At 55.6% G+C, this 22,519-nt stretch overlaps 1 protein-coding gene across 1 annotated transcript in view; it reads left to right on the top strand.

Moving 5' to 3' along the window:
- The window catches only part of Myo18b (myosin XVIIIB), a 114,835-nt gene that overhangs the window by 29,575 nt on the left and 62,741 nt on the right, over window positions 1–22,519 (top strand). Inside the window, exons 24-31 of the mRNA XM_013014279.1 lie at window positions 638–703; window positions 4,842–4,970; window positions 5,448–5,591; window positions 6,428–6,517; window positions 12,024–12,143; window positions 13,077–13,185; window positions 18,784–18,908; window positions 20,554–20,708. Coding sequence (XP_012869733.1) covers window positions 638–703; window positions 4,842–4,970; window positions 5,448–5,591; window positions 6,428–6,517; window positions 12,024–12,143; window positions 13,077–13,185; window positions 18,784–18,908; window positions 20,554–20,708 — 938 coding nt within the window. The remainder of the gene's footprint in view (window positions 1–637; window positions 704–4,841; window positions 4,971–5,447; window positions 5,592–6,427; window positions 6,518–12,023; window positions 12,144–13,076; window positions 13,186–18,783; window positions 18,909–20,553; window positions 20,709–22,519) is intronic.

The following is a 22,519-nucleotide window of genomic DNA, read 5'->3' as shown; positions in this document are numbered from 1 at the left end:
CCTCCTCTTCCTCCTCCTCCTCCTCCTCCTCCTTCTTCTTCCTTCCCATCTTTTTCTTTCATTGTTGAAACCTGGGCATCTTAGCTAACAGAGCCATTCTAGATTCTGATCTTTTCTTCACTATTGATGGCCTTCTCTTGGCTCTGTCTTCCCCTGGGTGTGGGGCTACAGATAGCTCTGCCCAGTTTTACAAAAACTCCTGCTTTTGTTTTCCAGCCCAGCCTCTGGGGTCTGTTATCAAACATCTTTCCCGGGGTTGCTTTTGCATTCGTTTGATGACTTTGTGTGTGAGTGTGTAGCCGTTTACCACGCTGTAGCTCTGGTCTTTCAGTCTGGCATGCACGGGCTCTCTCTCTCTCTCTCTGTGCTGTGCAGCAGCCTCCCGTTCAAGCAGGTAGACAGGTGCCGACAGCCGGGGTTCCTCCCTCTCCCCGGCTCTTGCTTATACAGAAATACCTGGGGACCTAGAAGGGCAGAAGTGGCCTGCCCTGTTCCCTGGATCTCCAGTCCTCCATGCACCGGTTATTTTTGAGATAGGGTCTCGCCGCTGCTGCAGTGTGGTGCCGGACCCCGTGGCCTCCATCCACGGAGGTCCACCGGCAGCGGCGCCGGCTGACCGCCCCTGTCCTCCCCGCAGGCCGTGGAGGAGCTCCTGCACACGCTGGACCTGGAGGCGCAGGCGGTGGCCCTGGGGCCCAGCCAGGTGAGCACAGCCAGCCCCCCGCGGGCAGCGGGGCCCCGCTTCCTGTCCTGTCCCAGAGTCACATTCTGCTTTACCAGGTCCGGGTGACAGAACGTGATCTTAACACTGGGAGATGGCATTTGTTCAAAAGTCCATGTCCAGGGAGTTCAGCAAAAGCTGTGACTTTAGGTGACCTTGACCTTAGATGACCTTCCAAAAGACCTAACAGAAAACCCAAGGAAATGCTCTCCATTCACAACCCCTAGGCATTTTTTTTTGCAGTACTGAGAATTGAACTCAGGGCCTGGTGCGCGTGAGGCAGGGGCTCTGCTGCTGTGCTGCACCCCCAGCCCATTTTTTTTTCGGTTGATCGTGAGGCTTGAACTGTGGGCCTGGACGCTGTCCCTCAGCTCTTCAGCTCAAGGCGAGCGCTCTACCACTTGAGCTACAGCGCCACTTCCAGTTTTCTAGTGGTTTATTGGAGATAAGACTCTCACGGGCTTTCCTGCCTGGGCTGGCTTTGAATGGTGATCCTCAGGTCTCAGCCTCCTGAGTAGCTAGGATTACAGGCGTGAGCCACCAGCGCCCGGCCCCAGCCTGTTTTTGCTGTGGTTCTCTTTGACACAGGTTCTTGCTTTTTGCCCCGGAAGGCCTGGTCTTCAATCTTCCTATTTTTAGGCTTCCTATGTAGCCGCGTGACAGGTGCACGCCGACTCACCAGCTCTTTCTGTTGAGATGGGGTCTGGTCAGCTTTTTTTCTTTTCCTTTGGCTGATCTGGCCTGGAACGTGCAATCCTCCGATCTCAGCCTCCTTCCTGGGCAGCCGGGTCTCAGGTGTGAGTCTCCAGCTTCGGGGCAGATCCTGCCAAGCTGGGCTTTGCAGGTAGCTGGCGGCTCCCTGTGGGCCTAGCTGGACACCAGCCACACAGGAGAAGAAGGCACCAGGTCAGAAGGAGGCGCTCGATGGCTGGGCCGTGTGGGAGGAGACATAGGGTCCCATTGCAGGGCTGAGCCCGGAGCAGCTGCCTTTCGTATCTCCCCAATAATTCCCCTTCACTGGAATCCTCCCCACGAGTGAGTGACACCCAGCCGTTCTTCTGGAGTGAGGGTTGACATTGGAGCGGGGAGGAGGCCCCGAGAGCCCCGTCTGGCATAGACAGGAGCTAAGGGGCAGAGATTGGAAAGACAAAAGTGGGCAGGGCCAGGGCGAGGGCTCGAGGCTCTGTCCAAACCCTGCCCAGCTCTGGCTGCTCAGGGAGCACCTTTGCCTGAGCCCCTCCTGGGGGGCTGGGGGAGGGACAGCTCCCTGGAGGCCCAGCCTCTGGCATTGTCTGCCACCCGCCCTGGCCTGCTTGCTTTGGAGATAAGGTCTTGCTCACTTTTTCCCCCGGGGCAAGCCTCCAAAATTGATCCACCTGTCTCTGCCTCCAGAGCAGCAGCTGGGATTATAGATGTGCGCCACCATGCTCGGCTCTCATTGCTCATTCCAGGCCCTGTGGTCCTGAGCTGGGAGAATTGTTCTTCCTCCTCCCAGGCCAGCAGTCCTCAGAGGTGGGTGGGGAGGAACCACCTCAAGCTCCCCAAGACTCAGGGACTGAGAAGCTGAGGGTGGGGCCCAGTGCCGCGTGGAGCCAGGCGTCTTCCGGGTGTTTCCTGGTGTGTGTGCAAATCTGAGAAGCAGAGGTTGGACTGTGGCCTCCGTCTCGGGGACAGCAAAATCAGGGAGGGCTTGCTGCCCAACAGCGATCGCAGAGCCAGGAGAGAACGGACGGACGTGTCTGCGCTTCAGGCCTGGGCCGCCGGGGGCTGGAACCCTTCACTCATGCTTCCCGCCTTGCTGGGATGGCCCGCGTGCTCCGTGAGGCCCAGCCACGGCCAGAGAGGAGGCCGGGAGAGCTCAATCCCCCGACCAGGTGGAGAACAGGAGAACAGCAGCTAAGGGACCAAGCTGTGATGCTCCAACCCCAGCCTCCCCCTGGACTGGGATTACAGGCGTAAGCTACCACACCCCGCTCAGACACAGAGAATCCGGTCCCTTTTGGAGTTCACTGGGTCCTGGTGACTGCCAAGCCAGAGGGTAGGTATCTGTGAAGTGGAGCTACAGACGTCTCTTCCTCCTCCTCCTCCTCCTCCTCCTCCTTGTCTGGGACTCACCGCCTCTGCGGTTAATTGGAAGAAGCATTTGCACGGCGAGATTCTTTCCCACCCATGGACCGCAGCTGCTCCACCAGGCAGACGGGCGGGCGGCGCGGGCTCCTCGCATCCAGCAGGAGGGGCCCAAATCAAGATAAAAAATAAATAAATGAACCTCGCGGCCTGCAGCTTTTCAGAGACAAACAGCCCTCTCGGCCGGGTTCTGCGGATTTTTTTGTTTCTTACGGTGGGGATGTGGGGGCCTCCGCTCTGTTTGGGTGCGATAAGCTGAGACTCCCGTGGAGAGCGAAGGATTTAGATCTCTCCGTGCGATCTTCCAGCCCCTGGAGCCTTATCGAGGTTTGTGCCGTGGGCCGTGACATTTATGAAGCGGCCATGGGCCGGCGGGCACCCCAGCTCTGCAGAAAGGAAAGAAGAGCCCGGCAGCGCGCACCGTGCGGGCTCTGCCGGGCCAGGGCGTCTCCTGTGACCGACGTCGCCGCTGCGGGCTCTGTGCCTGTCTGCGGCGGCCAGGAGGAGTGCGCCACTGGCTCCTCAGCATTTTGAGCATTGATTTTTTTTTTTAATCGCAGCTCTGGGGACTCAGCAGCTTGTGAAATTAATGCAGCCATGTTGAACCAGTCTGATGGGTGGCGAGTCCCTTGTGTCTTTTATTTCCACAAGGGTGATTATCCTGGGGGCCCTGCCTGGTTCTGTCCGGTGAAGTGATGCAGACTTGCAAAAGTAGAGCCTGACCCCAATTGAGTGTGCACTTGTTTTCATTTTTCTACAAGCACTGAGCACCGAGCACCAAGTACTGAGCGCCAAGCACCGAGAACCAAGCACTGAGTACCAGGCACCAGGCACTGAGCACCAGGCAATGAGCACTGAGCACCAAGAACCAAGCATTAAGCACTGAGTACCAGGCACTGAGCACCAAGCACTGAACATCTAGCACCAAACACTGAGCTCAGGCTCACAACAAGAGCAACTGAGGACTCCCCATGATGGAGAATTGACATGTCCCCTTTGTTCCAGCCAGAACCCAATTGCAGTGGAATCTCAGATGTTTATGTCTGATCGAGGAAGACATGGAGGCAGTCTCAATTTGTCCCTGATGATGGACCCAGGGTCCTGGGTTCAAGTCTTCCCTGCATGGATCACCAGTGGGGTGAACTTGAGTCCAGTTCATAACAGATGCCTCGCAGAGGGGCCCTAAAACGTGTTACTCGGGGCGTGGAAGACGGCGTGGAGAGATTTGGGTGCCATGCCACTGCTAGTTACAACTGTGCTTCCGCTCGGCGACAGCCAGAAGGGGATGAGGCCTGCGGCTGCCACCGGCCCCTCCAGGCCTGGGTGGGGCTGGGGTGGGGGCGCCTTTGTAACCCCAGGGCCTTCCACGAGATGGGGGTAGTGCCTGCATGTCCAGCGCATGCGTGGTCGGGCTCCAGAATAGAGTAAGTGCTTAATAAACACTTGCCATGACCTAGTACTGCTGCGCAGTACTTCCTCCTCTGGAGGAAGGCACGCCTTTGGGTGGACCTCTGACAACCACACACACACACACACACACACGTATGCTCAACTGCAGAAAGTTGTGGCTTGGACAAGTATGGCAGCTCACACCTGTCATCCCAGCTGCCTACCATGGAGGTGGAGTCGGGGAGATTCGAGTCTGAGACTGGAGAGTAAGAAGTTAGCAAGACCTCATCTCAACCAACACGTGGGTGCGGTGGTTCATGCCTGGCACCCAAACTGCAGGGCACATGCAGGGAGGAGCACCGAGGCCAGGCTGTCTGAGAAAATCCTTTTCCACGCATCTGTGCCCCTGCCCCCCCCCCCCCGCCTTCCTCACAGGCCGGGGACAGGCCGGCTTCCCAGGGGCTGTCTGGGCAGTGGCAGACAGGGACAGGGCCATCAGGAGCCCCTGGGGGCTGCCAGCGAAGGTTCTGGAAGCCGTGACCGCCAGGCCCACAGCCCCGCGGAGCCCTGGACGCGGGATTCACGGCAGCACCCCCTCCCGCAGGTGTTCCTCAAGGCTGGCGTGGTGTCCAGGCTGGAGAAGCAGCGGGAGAAGATGGTGGCTCGCAGCATCGTCCTCTTCCAGGCCGCATGCCGGGGCTTCCTGTCCCGCCAGGAATTGAAGAAGTTGAAGGTAGATCCCGGCTCCGATCCCACCCGGGCTCCCGTCCCGTGGGTTGGGAGGGTCTCCCGGGCCACACTGCCAGCAGATGGCCCTGAACTTGGCCTCTGGGGGCTCGGCCACGCCCTCTGGGGACGTCTCCTGTCCCGTCTCTGGGGACCGCATCTGAGGTCCTGGGGCAAAAGGCACTGGAGCCACAGCCCTGGCCCAGGCTGGGTCAGCCTTCAGAGGTGGAGGGAAAATGGGGTGGCTGTGGCTCACACCCTGGCCCGGCCTGGGGAAGAGCAGGACCTGCAGGCAGACACACGGGGTTGCACGCATGACGTCGCGCGTGCAGCACGAGAACTCGGAGAGAAACAGCCACGCTGGGCAACCCCTGCTCTGGGAGGGATGGCCATGGGCTCGTGACCCCTCTGCCATCTCCGGCCTCCCTCCCTCCGTCCTTCCTTGTCCCCTCCCTCCCCACCTCCCCGCCCGCCTTCCCCGCAGGTCCACCGGCTGGCTGCACGCTGCATCCAGAAGAATGTGGCCGCCTTCCTGGCGGTCAAGGACTGGCCGTGGTGGCAGCTGCTGGCATCCCTCCGGCCCTTGCTGAGCGCCACGGTGGGGACCGAGCAGCTCCGAGCCAAGGAGGTGAGTCCCGAGGTGGGCCGGGCTGCGCAGCCCCTCCCTCCTTCCCTGCCACCTCTCAGCGCTTGCAACCTGTGTCGGGCACCCCGCACTGTATTGTGGACCTAGAAACACTCAGCCGGCAGCTCCCCACCGCCCCTTCTTTCTGGATCCTTCCATCAACAGCAGCCCCCTTCCACCAGAACCCCAGCCACCTTTGAGTTTGCACCTCCTGTTTCTTTTTCCTTTGGTCGGTTGTGGGCATGCACTCAGGGCCTGGGTGCTGTCCTTGAGCTCTTTTGCTCAAGGCTAGCACACTACCACTTGGAGCCACAACGCCACTTCTGGGTTTCTGGAGGAGGAGGGAAAACTACTCAGGCAGGATCAAGGTTCTGGCCCCACACGGTGGCCGCACGGGCAGGGCCAGTGTCACGCTGAGCAACTGCTCTCGTCTGAGACTTGCATTCGGCCCCTCAGCTGGGCTGCACAAGTCAGACCTGCGAAAGCAGAGACGCTGCATCTGAACCCCGGTGTTTGGACCTGGCGAAAGAGAAAGGGCAGGAACGAGTGTCCTATCTGGGCCGACTGGCCTTATTCCTCGCCACCATTTTTGTGACATTTATCTCCGTGGACAAGTGGCGATTGTTTGTCTGTGGCATCTGACGTGGCGGTGTGCTCGATGTCGATCGTCCAGCAGAATCCAGCCCTGTTAATAGTCTCTGGCCTTCCCTGCTTGCCTGTGCCCCCCCCCTTGGAGATTAGCCAAGTGTGTTCCACCGAACTGAGGCCTTGAGCCCCGTGGTCCTCCGAAGCCGGGGCCTGGTGTGGAACGGCGCCTGGCAAGGCATTTGTTTCCATAGGAGGAGCTGAGTGCGCTGAGACGGAAGCTGGAGAAATCGGAGAGCTTGAGGAATGAGCTCCGCCAGAGCTCCGACCTGCTACAGAGCAAGGTAACCCCCCCCGGCTCCCAGAGGGGTCCCCGTGTGCGGGAAGGTGACACGGGCTGCGGCCGGTACCCTAAAAGGGCATGCCGGGTTCACACTGTTAGTTTGGAGATGGGAGGGGTTCTCGTGGCCTTGAACTGCGATCCTTCAGATCTCAGCCTCCTGAGTACAGACATGCTCTTGCAAGGTCAAGAACCATTTCTTCGCCAGGGTGGAGCCAGAGGACTCTGATTTCTCCCTCCTCCCTCCTCCTCTCCTGCCCCTGCCTACCTCCTCCAGATCCTTCCCCTTTCTTATCTATGTTTGGTTTTAAATTACAATGTTATTGTTAATATTAGGATGCTGTACAGAGGAGTTACCATCTCATAAGTCTTGTGTTGGGCAGCGTCACCCTTTCCTTCGCTTGCCCCCAGGCCCCCCCTCCGCCCCTGCCTGCAGGTTACACGGTTCATTTTCCACACAGTGTACCCTGAATACCGTGATGGCACCTGCTCCCCCTCCCTCCCTCCTTTTCTGTCCCCTCACTCTCTGCCCCCCCCAAAAAAAACCCAAAGTAAACGTGAACACCATCACCGCCACCAACAAAGCCCATGTTGTCATTTCCTGGAGTTGGTTTTGATAAATAGTATTTAAACTATTCAGAGGAGTTGACACCTCTGGGCCCTTCCCCAAGGGTCTCCTCCTCTAGTCTGACTCCATGTGTGTGTGTGTGTGTGTGTGTGTGTGTGTGTGTGAATGCCTAGAGACCCATGCAATTTACGCGCTCTTTGTCTCTCTGACCTTGGCTTCCTTAGCTAAGCGTGATTTGCTCTGGGTCCGTCCATTTCCACCCAAATGCCTTCATCCTATTCTTTTGAATGCACGAGTGAAATTCTATGGTGTATAGGTAGCGCAGTCTCTCATCTGTTTCTGTAGCTTGGCCATGGCGAATGGGGGAGGGGGTGGCGGGCAGGGGCAGTGAGCATGGTTGTGCGGGTGGGTTTGTGGTATCCTGGCTTGTGACGTTCTGGGTAGATGGTCCGGAGTGGCAGGGCTGGGCCGTGGGGAAGTTCCATGTGTTGGTTTTTGAGGCCTCCTCCTTTGTAAACATTAATGAAATCCAACCCACAGATAAGTGGACAGAGCCTGCATGTGTGGCTCAGTGAATCCTCACACGTGCGTGGGGGGGGGTGAACACCGCCCTCCTGCCCCCCCCCCAGCCCCTCTCCTATCCCCTCCGCTCTGCCCTCTGAGGGCGGGCTGCCCCGGCTGACCCCGTGCCCACCCATGCTCATCACTGGCTGGTTTCCCCTCGTTATCCTGTCCATCTTCTGCTCTTAACAGACGTTTGTGGGTTTTTCCCCCCAGTTATTCTGAGTTTCTTATGTCTTTATTAGTCTTCAGATTGAACTCTGATGGACATACCTGCTACAAACACCTTTTAGCTTTGTGATTAAGTTGGTTACCTATCTATGTATGTATTGTGGCGAATCCTGGGGCTTGAATTCAGGGCCTGGACGCTGTCCCTGAGCTCTTTTGCTCTACCGATTGAGCCACAGCTCCACTTCTGGTTTTCTGGGGGTTCATTGGAGAGAAGAGTGGCACAGATTTTCCTGCCTGGGCTGGCTTCGAGCTGCAGTCCTCAGATCTCAGCCTCTTGAGCAGCTAGGATTACAGGCGTGAGACACTGGCATCTGAGTTGGGGAGGTTTTATTTTTACTCCTTTCCTCATTTTCATTAGGGCATTGTAACCAGTGGACACAAAGGGCTCTGTTGGGACCCCCGTTTCTGGCTCGTGTTTCGGCACACATTTTATAGTTCTTCGTCAGCCCGGCCTCGTTTCTCTGTGTGGTTCCCGTCGGCACCGCCTGACGGTGGCTGGCCTGCTCGGGTCAACTTACGTCCTCTCTTCATCCCGTTCAGAACTTGAGGTTGTCTTTCTCCTTCGGTTAGGGGTGGGCAGCGGTTGTGCCGCATCCCGTACCCATTGGCACACGTGCCTGGCAATTTGGTATTTTTCCCCCTCTTATGCCAAGAGATGTTTCTAGCCTTCTCCCTTTGTGTTCCCCTTTGCCTGTAGCACCTCCCATGTACTCCTCATACACTGGGGATGAGGGACCCCCTCTCCCCATCATGGCCTGGCTTCTGGGGGTACAATAAGAATGTTGTTTTCCAGCCGGGCGCTGGTGGCTCATGCCTGTAATCCTAGCTACTCAGGAGGCTGAGATCTGAGGATCATGGTTCAAAGCCAGCCCGGGCAGGAGAGACCGTGAGACTCCTATCTCCAGTAAACCACCAGAAAACTGGAAGTGGCGCTGTGGCTCAAGTGGTAGAGCGCTCGCCTTGAGCTGAAGAGCTGAGGGACAGTGCCCAGGCCCAGAGTTCAAGCCCCACGACTGACAAAAAAAAAAAGAATGTTGTTTTCCAAACCTTAGAGTTTCTCCAGGGAGGGCCCCGAGCGGTCCAAGGGCTCCAGACTCCCAACGTCGCCTCGATGACCCCGGCGTCCAGTATCTGGCTTCCGCAGCTTGTCGGCTCCGCAGTGGCTTCCATCCCTTCAGTCCACGGCTGCTCAGTGGGGGTTCGAGCACTCAGTCCACGGTGCCTCGGGCTGGCGGTTTCTCTCCCCGTGTACAGGAATGCATCTCTCCCTGCTGGATGGCAGCTCAGGCAGGGTGCGCGCGTGCGGCCCCTTAAGGCTGACTCCAGACTTGATATGGAGCAAGAGCGTGGGCCGCCCTCAGAATAAAATGCACGGCTGGTTGGTAGGGAAGCTCTGGCTCCCTGGAGGTGTCCTCAACACTGAAGGGAGAAAAGACAAAGCTAGGGGACACGGTGGGGTCCCAGCGGGGTCTGGAGACCCCATCCCTGCTTCCTTAACAACCTGGAGGTACACTGAGGCCAGGAGAGGCCCCGTTCCAGCCAGCTGGCCCTTCCTCCACCTTGAAAGTGGGTGAGTGGCCGGGGCAGGGTCGCCAGTCCCTGCTGCTGACCCCCAGAGTGGAGACTCGGGGTGACCTTAAACTCTTTTCCAACGGAGTCTTGGCACTGCTCAGGGCTACACTGCGACCGCTGCCAGGCTGAGAGCAGACAGAATATTCCCCCTCCCACGTGCTCTGCACACAGGGGGCCCAGACCCCTGCAGGGCGGCTCGCCATGGACACCCCTCCTCCGTGTGCTGTGTCTCAGCACGGGGCAAAGCCGGCTGGGAATGGTTCTGAGGCGTGTGGAGAACCGTCCACGGGAGCGCCATTATTGAAAATGATTCAAGTCCTTCGTTTGCAAAGGACCGGAGGGGGACACAGGGAGCTACCACGGAGAGTCTGATTACGTCCACCTGAGTGTGCAAGATGTGCGGTGTGCAAAGAGGGGTCATTCCTCTGACCCCTTCCACCTCCTCAGACACCATCCCCCCATGGGGAGCCAGAAAAACATGAGCAGCTGAGATGACAGGGTGTGTTGCCAACTCTGGGTTTGAGAATCTGTGCCTAGAAGAGCTGAGGACAGGGTCTCCCCAACTTGATTGGGAGAGATGCCTGAAGGCAGGGTTTGGCGCACAGTAGGTGCTTGTGTGATGCTGGCTGGGTCCACATTGAAGGGCTTGGCACACAGTAGGTGCTCACGTGTGATGCTGCGTGGGTCCACATTGAAGGGCTCAGTGCACAGTAGGTGCTCGTGTGATGCTGCCTGGGTCCACATTGAAGGGCTCTGCGCACAGTAGGTGCTCGTGTGATGCTGGCTGGGTCCACATTGAAGGGCTTGGCACACAGTAGGTGCTCATGTGTGATGCTGCGTGGGTCCACATTGAAGGGCTCCGCGCACAGTAGGTGCTCATGTGTGATGCTGGCTGGGTCCACATTGAAGGGCTCCGCGCACAGTAGGTGCTCATGTGTGATGCTGGCTGGGTCCACATTGAAGGGCTTGGCATACAGTAGGTGCTCGTGTGATGCTGGCTGGGTCCACATTGAAGGGCTCTGCGCACAGTAGGTGCTCGTGTGATGCCAGAGCCAGCGGGGGCCCTGTGCGCTCAGCACGGTGGGCCGTGGTGAGCCTCCTCGCTCAGGTTCCCGGCTTCCATCCTTCTGGAGACATGGACAGGGAATTCATTCTTGCTCTTTCTCTCCCGTAGGCCTTGAGAGTCTTCATCCCTAAGGGGAATCCTAGCTTTTTCTGTTGATTTCACCCAGAGGGGCCGGGGCAGGCTTCCTGGATTCTCCCAGCTCTGTAAAGCGGGCTCCCCCCCGACCCCCATTACACGGTGTTCGTTATTGTATTCCCCTGATTGTTCTAGGCGTGGTGCCTTTTTCTTCCCCCCCATAGATGGGGCGTCTGGGCCCCCAGCATGGGGAGGGGACAAGGGTTTGTGGGGTGCGGGCAGGTCAGGAGGTCCCCCGCCACGGCCCGCCTCTGTTGAAAGCCTGCCATTTCCCCCAGTCGCGAGGACTCATGGTCCCGTGGGGCCCAGACTGTGGGTTCCGTGCGACTCGGAATGAACACATTAAATTAATTCTGTGCTCCCCTTGCCCCAGCTCATTAGCACAAATTACATTTCGCACTAATTGGCCGAGGGCGTAGAGAACGAGGTCCCTGTGCTGGAGAGGCGGCTGACTTCGGGGATGGAGGGAGCTGGTGGCCAGCCAGCCTCAGCGCATCTTGAACCTTGCTGCTCAGTGCCGGTGGGGGCTGCTGAGGGCGGGCTTCCGGCCTTGGTCCCCAGATCGGCTCACAGGGTCCCCAGGTCATCTACGTGCATGCGTGTATGTGCCGGTGCTGGGTCCTGAGTTTAGAGCTTCATGCTCTCTCCTTAGCTTTTTCCCTCCAGGCTGGTGCTGGGCCACTTGAGCCACACCTCCACTTCCGGCTTTTTGGTGGTTAATTGGAGAGAAGAGGCTGGCTTCAAACCACAGTCCTTCAATCTCAGCCTCTTGAGAAGCTAGGATGCAAGGTGTGAGCCACTAGTGCCCAGCTGATAGCCATACTTTTATAGTGCATGCACAGTGAAATGATTGTAACATGGAAGCAAATTAAACCCAACATCTTCTATCTGATTCCTCTCTCGTGAGCATGAGCTCTCCCTCCCTCTCTCTTTCTCTCTGTTGGTCTTGGGGCTTAATCTCAGGGCCTGGGTGCTGTCCCTGAGCCTCTTTTTACTCAAGGCTAGCATTTTTGAGTGGTTCATTGGAGCTTAGAATCTCACAGGGACTTTTCTGCTTTGAACCGCAATCCTCAGATCTCAGCCTCCTGAGTAGCTAGGATGACAGGTGTGAGCCAGTGCAGCCAGCTTCCCTGTCTTCTAAAACTCTTTCTCTTTCCTTTTTCTCCCTTCCCCTCCTTTCTGTCATCAGCTAAGCACCATGTTTACACCCACACAGGGGTGTAAACATCCACGCAGAAGCCAGGGGCATCCTGACTCCTCTGAACACTGGGGTCACGTCGGTGGCTGACCCCGGGGTCATCCAGGGGCCGTGTAGGTGAGGAAAGAACTGTTGGGGGTCCCCCGCGGCGATGCTGATCACCCCCTCTCCCGCCCCAGATTGCAGACTTGACGGCAGAGCTGGCCGACGAGCGCTTCAGAGGTGACGTCGCGTGCCAGGCTCTGGAGAGTGAGCGGGCAGAGCGGCTGCAGGCCTTCCGCCAGGTCCAGGAGCTCAAGGTGAGGCCCACAGTGTCCAGACAACAGGGTGTATGGGGCGTGGCCGGCCCAGGGCTCAAGTGCCCTGCGCACAGGTGGACTTCCTCAAGGTGCCAGGAGACAGCGGGCTCTCCTGGAGGCGTGGTGGGAAGGGCTGGTGCGAGGTGAGTCCAGGGTGGGGAGGGACTGTGGGTGAGGATTGTGCAGGGGGTGGGAAGCACCCCTCATCTTGGAGACTGTGCGTCAGGAAGGTGCTGGGGACCAATCTCAGAGCTAGGGTGACCAGCCATGACTTCCAGCCAACTGCGTTTTGCATGTTCCATTCTGTTTTCTTTTTTTTTTTTTCTTCAGTTGTGGGACTTGAACTCAGGGCCTGGGCGCTGTCCCTGAGACTTTGTGCTCCAGGCTGGCGCCCTACCACTTTGAGCCACGGCTCTACTTCCGATTTGTTGGTGGTAAATTGGAGCTAAGAGTCTCACGGCCTTTCCTACCCAGGCGGGCTTCAAATGGAGATCCTCAGATCTCAGCCTCCTGAGGCGCTGAGGATTACAGATGTGAGCCTCTGGTGCCTTGGCTTATGTATTGTTTCTAGTACCCAGGGCACAGACACACCTTTATAGAGAAAGGAGGTTTGTTGAACTCCGTTTGGAGGATGACCACACAGTAGTGTTGATTTTGCTTCCGGGGAGGGCCTGACTTGGCTGGTAACAAGATGAAGGTAGAGGCAGGAAGAGAGATGCACACTGCCCAGGCCGGGCCAGAGCGGAGCAGAGGGCTCAGCCCTGCGGCCTTCACGGGCTCATGCAAGAGCTCACTCCGGTTCTATAAGAACGGCTGTAGTTCCTTCTGAGGGCGGGCTTCCCATGACCCGAGAGGTCACTACCACACTGAAGACCACTTTCCCAACACACACACACTCCAAGCATGTGCAGACCCGGGCACCTTTTCCTGCAGAGCAAGTGTGAGCAAGTGCAGAAGAGTTTGGGAGACGTGGAGAAGCGTCTGGAAGAAGCAGAGCACAAGGTGCAGCTGAGCGAGTTGGAGAGCAAGCCCGCCGGAAGTGGTGAGCACCTGGGGCCCTGCAGGTTGGAGGCTGGTAGGCAAAACTGTCTTCATTCATTCATTCATTCATTCACTCACAGGTGCACACTGAGTGCCTATGGGGGGCTGGGGGGCTGGCACCCTGCTTTTCCCTGGCAGTACAAGGCAGGCTACAAGTGGCCCCTGTAATGGGTCTTCTGTGGGGTGGGAGCCATAGGATGCAAAAGAAAAGGTCTAAAAACTTAGTGACTGTGTATGACTTTCATGAGGGCATTAGAACTTTAGGGGATATTATTTTATGAGGATATTAGAAATCAAGCGGATGAGGCCACTCTTAGCTGAGGGCAAGCAAGCTATAGAAATCTAGTTGCAGGGGCTGGGAAGGTGGCTCAGTGGTAGAGCGCTTGCCTTGCATGCATGAGGCCCTGGGTTTGATTCCTCAGCACCACATAAGCAAAAAGAAAAAAGCCGGAAGTGGCGCTGTGGCTCAAGTGGTAGAGTGCTAGCCTTGAGCTGAAGAGCTGAGGGACAGCGCCCAGGCCCAGAGTTCAGGCCCCATGACCGGACCTCCCCCGCAAAAAAAATCTAGTTGCATCTCCAGATCTGATTTTTTTTCCTTTTTTGGGGGGCCTGGCCTGAGCCTCTTCATGTTCAGGGCTAGTGCTCTATCACTTGATAGAGCCACTTCCAGCTTTTTTTGAGTAGTTTTTTGGAGATCAGAGTCCTCTGGGAACTTTCCTGCCTGGGCTGGCTTCGAATCATGATCCTTAGATTTCAGCCTCCTGAGTAGCTAGGATTACAAGTGTGAGCCACCCGTGTCCAGGTGAATCTACTTATGTGTTTGTGTGTGTGTGTGTGTGTGTGTGTGTGTGTGTGTGTGTGTGTGTGTGTGTGTGTGTGTGTGGTGTTTGTTTGTATGTGTGCCAGTCCCAGGGCTTGAACTCAGAACCTGAATACTCAAAGCTAGTGCTCTACCACTTGGGGAGAGCAACTCCACTTCTAGATGTTTGCTGGTTCATTGGAGATAAGAGTCTAACAGACTTTCCTGCTCACACTGGCTTTGAACTATGATCCTCAGATCTCAGCCTCCTTGGTAGCTAGGATTTCAGGCATGAACCAACAGCACCCTGCTTCGATTCTTGACTCTACCTCTTATTGGATGGGTGTGGGGGGCGGTTCTGGGGACAGGCCGTGCTGGGCCTCAGTTTCCCTTCTTTCCAATGGATACTCACAGCTGGTTGGCCGGACGTGTTTCGCCACCAAATAGCTGCGGGCTGCTGTGTTGTCATGATCACGAGAGATAACGGGGTCACTGCCTAGGGACAAACACAGTTCGTAGACGGGGCTAAGTGGCTCCCAGAGTGAGAAGACTGTGCTTGTCCAGGGATCGCTGTGCTACCGCTGTTGGTTTCTGGGCAGCAGTTTCTGGGCATACCCCACTTCCCCCCCCCCCCCAGGGCCTCGGCTCTCCCGGCTGCCTGGTGCCGTGACATCTTTGTCAACTTTGCCATTGTTCCTCCCGCTCTCCCCACTCTCACCGAATCCAGTGAGGAGAATGACGATGTCAGTGTCTATCAGACGCTGGCAGCAGCATCTGCACCACTGAGATGTCGGGGACACTTACGAGCACTCCGTCAGGAGTCTGAAGAGAAGAGACAAGACAAGGACTTTCCACAGCCTCGTGCCACGTGGGTCCTGATAACCCTCGGGGCAAACATTAACCAGGGCTTGCATTTGCAGGCCGGAGAGTCTCTGATACGGGCAACCCAGCAAGGGAATGGGAAGCCTGTCGGCGATCCTGGCTAGCCCGGTCTCAGTCTGACAGATTCACATGTAAAGGACATCCCGGGGTCAATTCAATGTGGAAGGGAGGCCGCTGAGATGGGGCAGCACGCTTCCTCCAGAATGTATTAGTTACCTGGCTCAACAACCATCCATCCATTATCCTACCCATCCATTATCCATCCATCCATCCATTATCCATCCACCCTTCCATCCATCCATCCACCCACCACCCATCCATCAATCATCCAGCCATCTACATTTCCACCTGTACATATATCTACCCTTCCCATCTACCCATCCACCCATCCACCCACTCATAAATCTACTCACCCACCCTTTCCATCCACCCATCCATCCAGTCATCCATATCTCCAACCACCCATCTACACACCCACCAGAATGCCTATCCATCCTTCCCACCCACCCATCCATCCATCCATACTTGCGTACACCGATACATATACCCATCCACCCACCCACCCACTCATCCATCCATTTGTCCATCTGTCTATCCACCCATTGATCCAGCTCTACTTTAGGCTTACATTCCAGGAAGCCAATGCAAAAATATGTTGTTGTTGTTGTTGTTTAATGAAGACATTAATACGTACTTATTATAGAAAATTTCCAGAAGAGGGGAAAGTTGCAAGAAGCAGTAAAACACTTCAATCATCTCACTGCAGTGTCACCACACTGGCCTATATGGCTCCAGCTGCAGTATTAATTATGAAAAGCCTGGAGCTGATGATGAGGGCTCATTTCTGCACACAGCCCTGAGCTGGGTGCTGGGGTGACAGAACTAGTTGGGCTCTTTTGCATGGCTGATATGGAGACCGCAGAAAGCCAGGCACAGGGAGACAGGATAACCTGGCTCCGAGTGGCATCCTGGACATGGAGGTCGGGGCAGGCCAGGCCTTGAAGGCAGAGAGCAGCCACCCCCCCCCGCTGTGGCATCTGCTCAGGACACACACTCTGCTGGATACCAAAACACCAGGGTGTGGGCAGCACGCAAGTGGCTCCTGCTGCTCCCTGCCACCCTGCGCTGCCTCTCCAAGACCTTGATTGCATTCATTTCCCATTCCATCCATCTGTCCACCATCCTTCTATCTAGCCATCTCTCCAATCATCCATCCATCCATTCATCCATCCACCCATTCATCTACCCAGCCAACATCCAGCCATCACCCACTCATTCATCATCTACTCACCCACTGCTCATCAATCCATCCATCCACCACCCATCCATCCATCTGTGCATCCATTCACCTTCCCATCCATCCACCCATCCATCCATCCATCTACCCATCCATCCACCCTTCATTCATTTACCCATTCATTTTCTATCCATCCATCTGTCTGCTATCCATCCATCAGTGAACCCACCTCCTCATATAAGCTAGCATTCATCCTTCCACCATTCCACAAACCAATAAAAATACCACCTATTCATTTTTCCATTCTACCATCCATTTAACCATCACCTCTCCTTTCATCACTATCTATTCTGTGAAGATTATTGAAAACTTCTTATATGCTAGTTATCATATTACCAAGCAAGGTTGTTGTTGGGCTTGTTTTTAGCTTTCTATAAGCATTCCTATGAGAGCCCTGCTCATGCTGGGGTCCAGCTGTCTTTTCCAGGTTTGTCTTCCGCTCCTCGAGGCGGGTGGCAATGACTTCCTGTTCATTTCATTGTCCTTTTGTGCCTGGTCAAAGCACTTGAGAGGATGGAAGCAAAAGAAATGAATGCCTGTATAGATATAGCTGGAAGGTAGATTGATGGGAGGATGGATGAGTGAATGGATGGTAGATAGTGGATGTATAGAGAGGCAGAAGATGGATGGGAGGATGGTTGTACATATAATAGAAAGAGGGGGAGTGGGTAGGTGGATAGGTGGATGAATGGATGGATGGATGGATGGGTGGGTGGATGGATGGTGGATGTATATATTCATGGATAGATGGGTGGGTGGGTAGGTGGATGAGTGGATGGATGGATGGATGGATGGATGGGTAGGTAGGTGGGTGGATGGATGGGTAGGTAGGTGGATGGATGGATGGATGGATGAATGGATGGATGGGTGGAAGGATGGATGGATGGGTGGAAGGATGAATGCATGGGTGGATGGATAGGTGCATGGGTGGATGGATAGGTGGATGGATAGGTGCATGGGTGGATGGATAGGTGGATGGATAGGTGCATGGGTGGATGGATGGATGGATGGGTGGAAGGATGAATGCATGGGTGGATGGATAGGTGCATGGGTGGATGGATAGGTGGATGGATAGGTGCATGGGTGGATGGATAGGTGGATGGATAGGTGCATGGGTGGATGGATAGGTGGATGGATAGGTGCATGAGTGGATGGATAGGTGCATGGGCGTATGGATAGGTGGATGGATAGGTGCATGTGTGGATGGTAGATGGATGGATTCAGGGCACATGGAGAGGAGGGATAATAGTTGAAGAAATAGACTATACTCTTAACTACCCACTTGGGGGATCATTTTTACGACTCTGTATCTTAAGTCGTATAATTTTATTATTTAGATGGTAAAAAAAAAGATATTATGGGGCTGGGAAGGTGGCTTAGCAGTAGAGTGCTTGCCTAGCATGCACGAAGCCCTAGGTTTGATTCCTCAGCACCACATACAAAAAAAAGCCAGAAGTGGCGCTGTGGCTCAAGTGGTGCCCAGGCCCTGAGTTCAAGCCCCAGGACTGGCAAAAAAAAAAGACATTATGACCCGTTAGTTCCTTCTATTTAGCTAAATAGTTTAATTAAACCATCAAAACCATCAAGTCCTATGTTTTTTTCGTGGGGTTGGGGGAGAAGGATTCTTCCAAAATCGAGGGATTTTAGTGTTCATGTTACCTTTAGGAGACATCCCATAATGAGCTTTGCTGTGAATCTGGTAGATCCTTGTTCTGCTTGTGCATGTCTGTGCTAGTTTTATCAGCAGTTAATGATAACATGCTGTATGACAAAATGAAGATGTATGGATCTATCTATATCTCTATCTATCTGTCTGTCTGTCTGACTGACTACTGGGGTTTGAACTCAGAGTTCTGTGGTTGCTAGGCTCTATTGCTTGGTCCACACACCCAACCCTTTTTTGCTCCCGTGTGTTTAAGGTAAGGTCTCAGCATTTACCCTGGACTGGCCTGGACCGCGATCCCTCCATTTATACTTCTTGACACCACTAGGGTGAGAGGCAAACCCACCCCATCCAGCTATTGGTTGATGTGGGGTGTTGTGAACATTTATCATGGTTTGGCCCAGAACTACGATCCTCCCGATTTTAGCCTCTTGAGTAATAGTAGTAGTAGGGTTACTGGCAGCAGCCACCACCATACCTAGCCAGGAGGATAATCTTTTGCCCGATGGTTTTGCTTCATTCACTGGGCAATTGGCAAACGTCGATCAGTGGGAGTGGAGACTCTTCTGTGTCCAGGAAACTCTTCTCCAGGATATTGAGCAACTACAGAGCAGGTCGCTGCCCGTAAGAGCATGGAATTCCTTTCGAATCAAGGAGGAGACAGTTCTCCTGTTGAGCCAATTGAAGAGTAGCAGCCAGCTGAGAACTTGAGACAGTGGGAAGGCAATCAGGAGGGGCTGCCTGGAGGAGGAATTCCTTCACCTGTGGAGTTAACGCCTAGTTTCTCAGCCTGATGTGCATTGATGAAGGTTCCAGGGGTCTTGGAGTGTTGAGAAATGGCCTGTGGAAATCAGGAAAGTGAGAGATGGTCCCCCCCCTCCTCCTCTTGCTTTGCACTCACTCGGCCTCCTGTCTCGCCCCCTCCCCCTTCCTCTCCCCTCCCCTCCCCTCCCTCCAGCCGATGAGTGGCAGATGCGTCTAGACTGTGCTCAGATAGAGAATGACTTCCTCAGAAAGCGGCTTCAGCAGTGTGAGGAGAGGCTGGACTCAGAGCTAGCATCCAAGAAGGAGCTGGAGCAGAAGGTGAGATCAGGGGTGTGTGTGGGGGGTGGGCGGAGGGGGGGAGGAACGCTCACCCACCCACCACTTGAGCCACGGCTCCACTTCCGGCTTTTTGCTGGTTTACTGGAAATAAGAACGACTCAGACTCCCCGGCCCGGGCTGGCTTTGAGACTCCAGCCTCAGATCTCAGCCTCCTGAGAGGCTAGGATGACAGGCGTGAGGCACCGAGTGCCGGGGCACACCCGCTTTTCTTCTTTCCTCTTCTAAAAAAACGTCTGCCTCGTTGTCACCACTGGACCTTTGCGTGTGCTGTGTGTTCTTCCAAGAATGCGTCTTGTCTCTCTCCCCTGCCTAGGTGTCTCTGTCTGTGTTTAAACTTCAGCCTTAACGTCACTCTGGAAAAATCTTTGTTAACACAGCTTGGTCTGGGGGTCTCTAATGGCGATGATCATGCTGTACTGTAATTATCTGTTGGCTTGGAGTGGGGTGGGGGCTCTGATCTCTGATCTGCCCGTGGTCCGATTCTGCGGTCAGTGTGAACGCACCGTGTCATTCAGAGATGAGACCTCCCAGGACAGCCCAGACTCACTGAGAATGGTGACAGTTTTAATGGCCGCTTCCCAAACAGCCCCACCCTGGGGCTTCTCCAGAGAGATGGGGGCAGTGGGGGGAGCGTAGACCCGCCTGGGAGGGAGAGGAGTCAGGGAGCAGCTCTGGTCTTTAATAACACGTGACAGAGTCGGGGCGGCATCTCCCTGAGGAAGGGGGGAATATTCATGCCACATTAAAAAGTCATAAAACCACGACCTTCTTCGAGCGGCGGGACGGAGGAGAAAAAACATCCCATTTGCCTTCAGAACACCGCGTTGAGAATTACAGGCATCATTAACTTCCAGCTTGGCTTATTTAAAGCAGTGCTTTAATGAGACCATTCCTTCAGAACCAGTATGCTGAGTTGCCGTCTTCCCCAGATCCAAACTAGGGCACCCGGGAAGGAGGGAGTGTCCTGTCTGTCTGTCTGTTTGTCCAGGGCTAGTGTGTGCCCAGAAGTGGCCTGTCTGTCTAACCAAGGCCGGGTATGTACCTAGGTCCTGTGGCCCATGTGAACTCCCATTGGCTGCTTTTACCCAGGGCCCCGCCTCCTGGGTTTCCTGATGGGTTGGTAGATGTGTCCTTCTGGCGGCCCCGTGGCTGTCTTTGCACACGGTGTCTCCTCAGATGACAGGCGCTGAGGGAGACTGAAAGAGAACCTTCTAGTCTAGTGGAAGCAGAAGCTTGGTTGAGGGTGATGCTGATAGGGTGGCCTTGATCACCACCTGATCTCCGAGCAGCTGTAAGGCTCAGAGAGACAGCTTCTCAGAAGTCACACACACACACACAATCATGAGGACAGAGTCTGCAGGACTGAGGACGTGGCTCAAGTGGTAGAGCACCTGCTTAGCAAGTACAAAGCCCTGAGTTCAAACCCGGTACTGCCAACACACAATAAATGAATAAGTGAATGAATGAATGAATGGGTCAAAGGCAAGATCCATGGGGCAGAGGTATCCAGGACGGTGTGGCTGGAGGAAGCGAGGCTGTGGCCTAACCCAGCCACATCCTCAAAATGGCGGCTCCACAAAACGACGCCCTTTGAACCTGGCCGTCCCCTCTCTGTGTCCCGCAGCTCGGGGAGCTGCAGAGTGCGTACGAGGAGGCCAAGAAGACAGCTCAGCAGCTGAAGAGGAGGTGCCACCACCTGACCTGGGACCTGGACGATGCCCGGGTCCTGCTGGAGAACCAGCAAAGCCGGAACCACGAGCTGGAGAAGAAGCAGAAGAAGTGAGCCTGGGCTGGGCTGGGCAGCAGGGTGGGCTGAGCCGGCGCTGGGGGGCGGGGGAGACTTGGGAGGCCCCTGGATCATTTTCCCAACCTCCCTGGCTTCTGGTATGACTCCTCTCCCACAGGGTGTGACCCCTCATTCTGCTCCATTCCCCCCTTTCCCAAACACATTCTGCATTCTTTATTTTTGGTCAGTCGTGGGACTTGAACTCTGGGCCTGGGCTCTTTTGCTCAAGGCGAGGGTTCTAACACTTTGAGCCACAGCTCCACTTCCCGGTTTTCTGGTGGCTCACTGGAGATGAGAGTCTCACGGACTTTCCTGCCTGGGCTGGCTTTGAACCGCGATCCTCAGATCTCAGCCTGCTGAGTAAACTAGGAGAGGCGTGAGGCACCAGCGCCCGGCAGCATTCTGCATCCTTGTAAAAGTGTCTCCTCTGAATTCTAGTTTGAAATGACTTTTCTCTTGCCCACCCTTAGCGTTGCCCCCCAAATGGCCATGATCTGGGAGAACACCCCCCCCCCGCATCTCCCTTTGTGGAGAGTCTGTGGTGGAGGGTGGAGACAGGGTCCGCGGGGAATCCAGGTGTCTCCGGGCACTCCAGGGCTCAGGTCCCAGCTGGGCCTCTCTCTACCCGTGTGTCCTGAGAGGGTTGTATTCACCCCTCTCTCAGCCTCTGGTCCCCGCATGGGGCTGGGGTGCAGGCGTGCATTGGTGCCCAGATCTGTGCCCAGCAGCTGCTGCGTGCACATGGCCTGAGCTCTGGTGTCGCCCCTGTATGAGTGAGGCAGAGGAGGGAGGAGGGGGCCTGACGTGGACCCCCCGCCTCCGCTGTAGGGTTTGGACTCTCCTTCCCCATGGGCGGTTCTGGCAGTCCGTGCATCCTTGAGTCCAACTCCAACTGGTTTGGGGTTTGCTTTCTGGTGGGGCCGCTGCCTAAGTGTAGATATTGGGGAATGGAGTTTCCTGGGGAGAAGTCCTCCCTCAGCAGCTGTGGGTGTGACCCTGGCTCCTTGTGGGGGGAGGGTGGAGGGGGGAAGGGCTGGGAGGGGTATGCACCTGTGTGCACGCGACCCTGCTTTAAGCAGAAGGCAGCAAGGTGAAGGCTGCTGCCTCTTTTAGAACAAGGAGGATGAAACACAGAGAGCCAGTTCTATGGAGGGCCAAGAGGTGGTTTTTTCCAGGTGTCCAGGAGACACAGGCAGAATCGCATTCCTCGGTGGGGGTGTGGCAGGGTGGGGAAGGGAGGAAGGGGTCACAGATTACAGCCCCCCCTCCCCCCTGCAGTGGATATTCTGTCCTTGATCCCTGAGCTTTCCTGAGCTGGCTTCCTCTTCTGGAGATGGGGGGGGGGGGGGGGGGGGGAGAGAGACCCATTGGAGTATTGTTAGCTGGTCTGCCCAAATGCAAGGGGTTTGCTCTTCTTTTTTCCGCTCTGTTTCCCTTTCCATTTCTTTCTGAGTCCTGCAGATAAACATCATCACACCGGGGAAACTTGGTTGGCTCTTTCTTGGCCACGCGCTGTGTGATCTTGGGAAAATGACAGAGCTTCTCTGGCCCACAGGATGACTTGAATGTGTGACCCTCACAGGCCACGACAGACCGGGGTTCTGACAGAGCCCCGCTGTGGCAGGACAGGGGTGCGCTCTGACGTGCCCGGGGGGCCCTCTGGGTCCTCAAATGTGGGTTCCATTCTTGTTTTAGAATTTCAACTTCTCTGTGGGTTGGGGGGGGGAGCCTCTAGACTTTGTGCAGTTAGAAACCATCTCTTTGGTTTTACTTCAACTCCTTGGGGAGAATTCTTTTTTTTTTT

Source organism: Dipodomys ordii, unplaced genomic scaffold (genome assembly GCF_000151885.1).
Source record: "Dipodomys ordii isolate 6190 unplaced genomic scaffold, Dord_2.0 Scaffold23, whole genome shotgun sequence".
Classification (NCBI taxonomy): domain Eukaryota; kingdom Metazoa; phylum Chordata; class Mammalia; order Rodentia; family Heteromyidae; genus Dipodomys; species Dipodomys ordii.
This window is presented reverse-complemented; position numbering and strand designations above follow the sequence as displayed.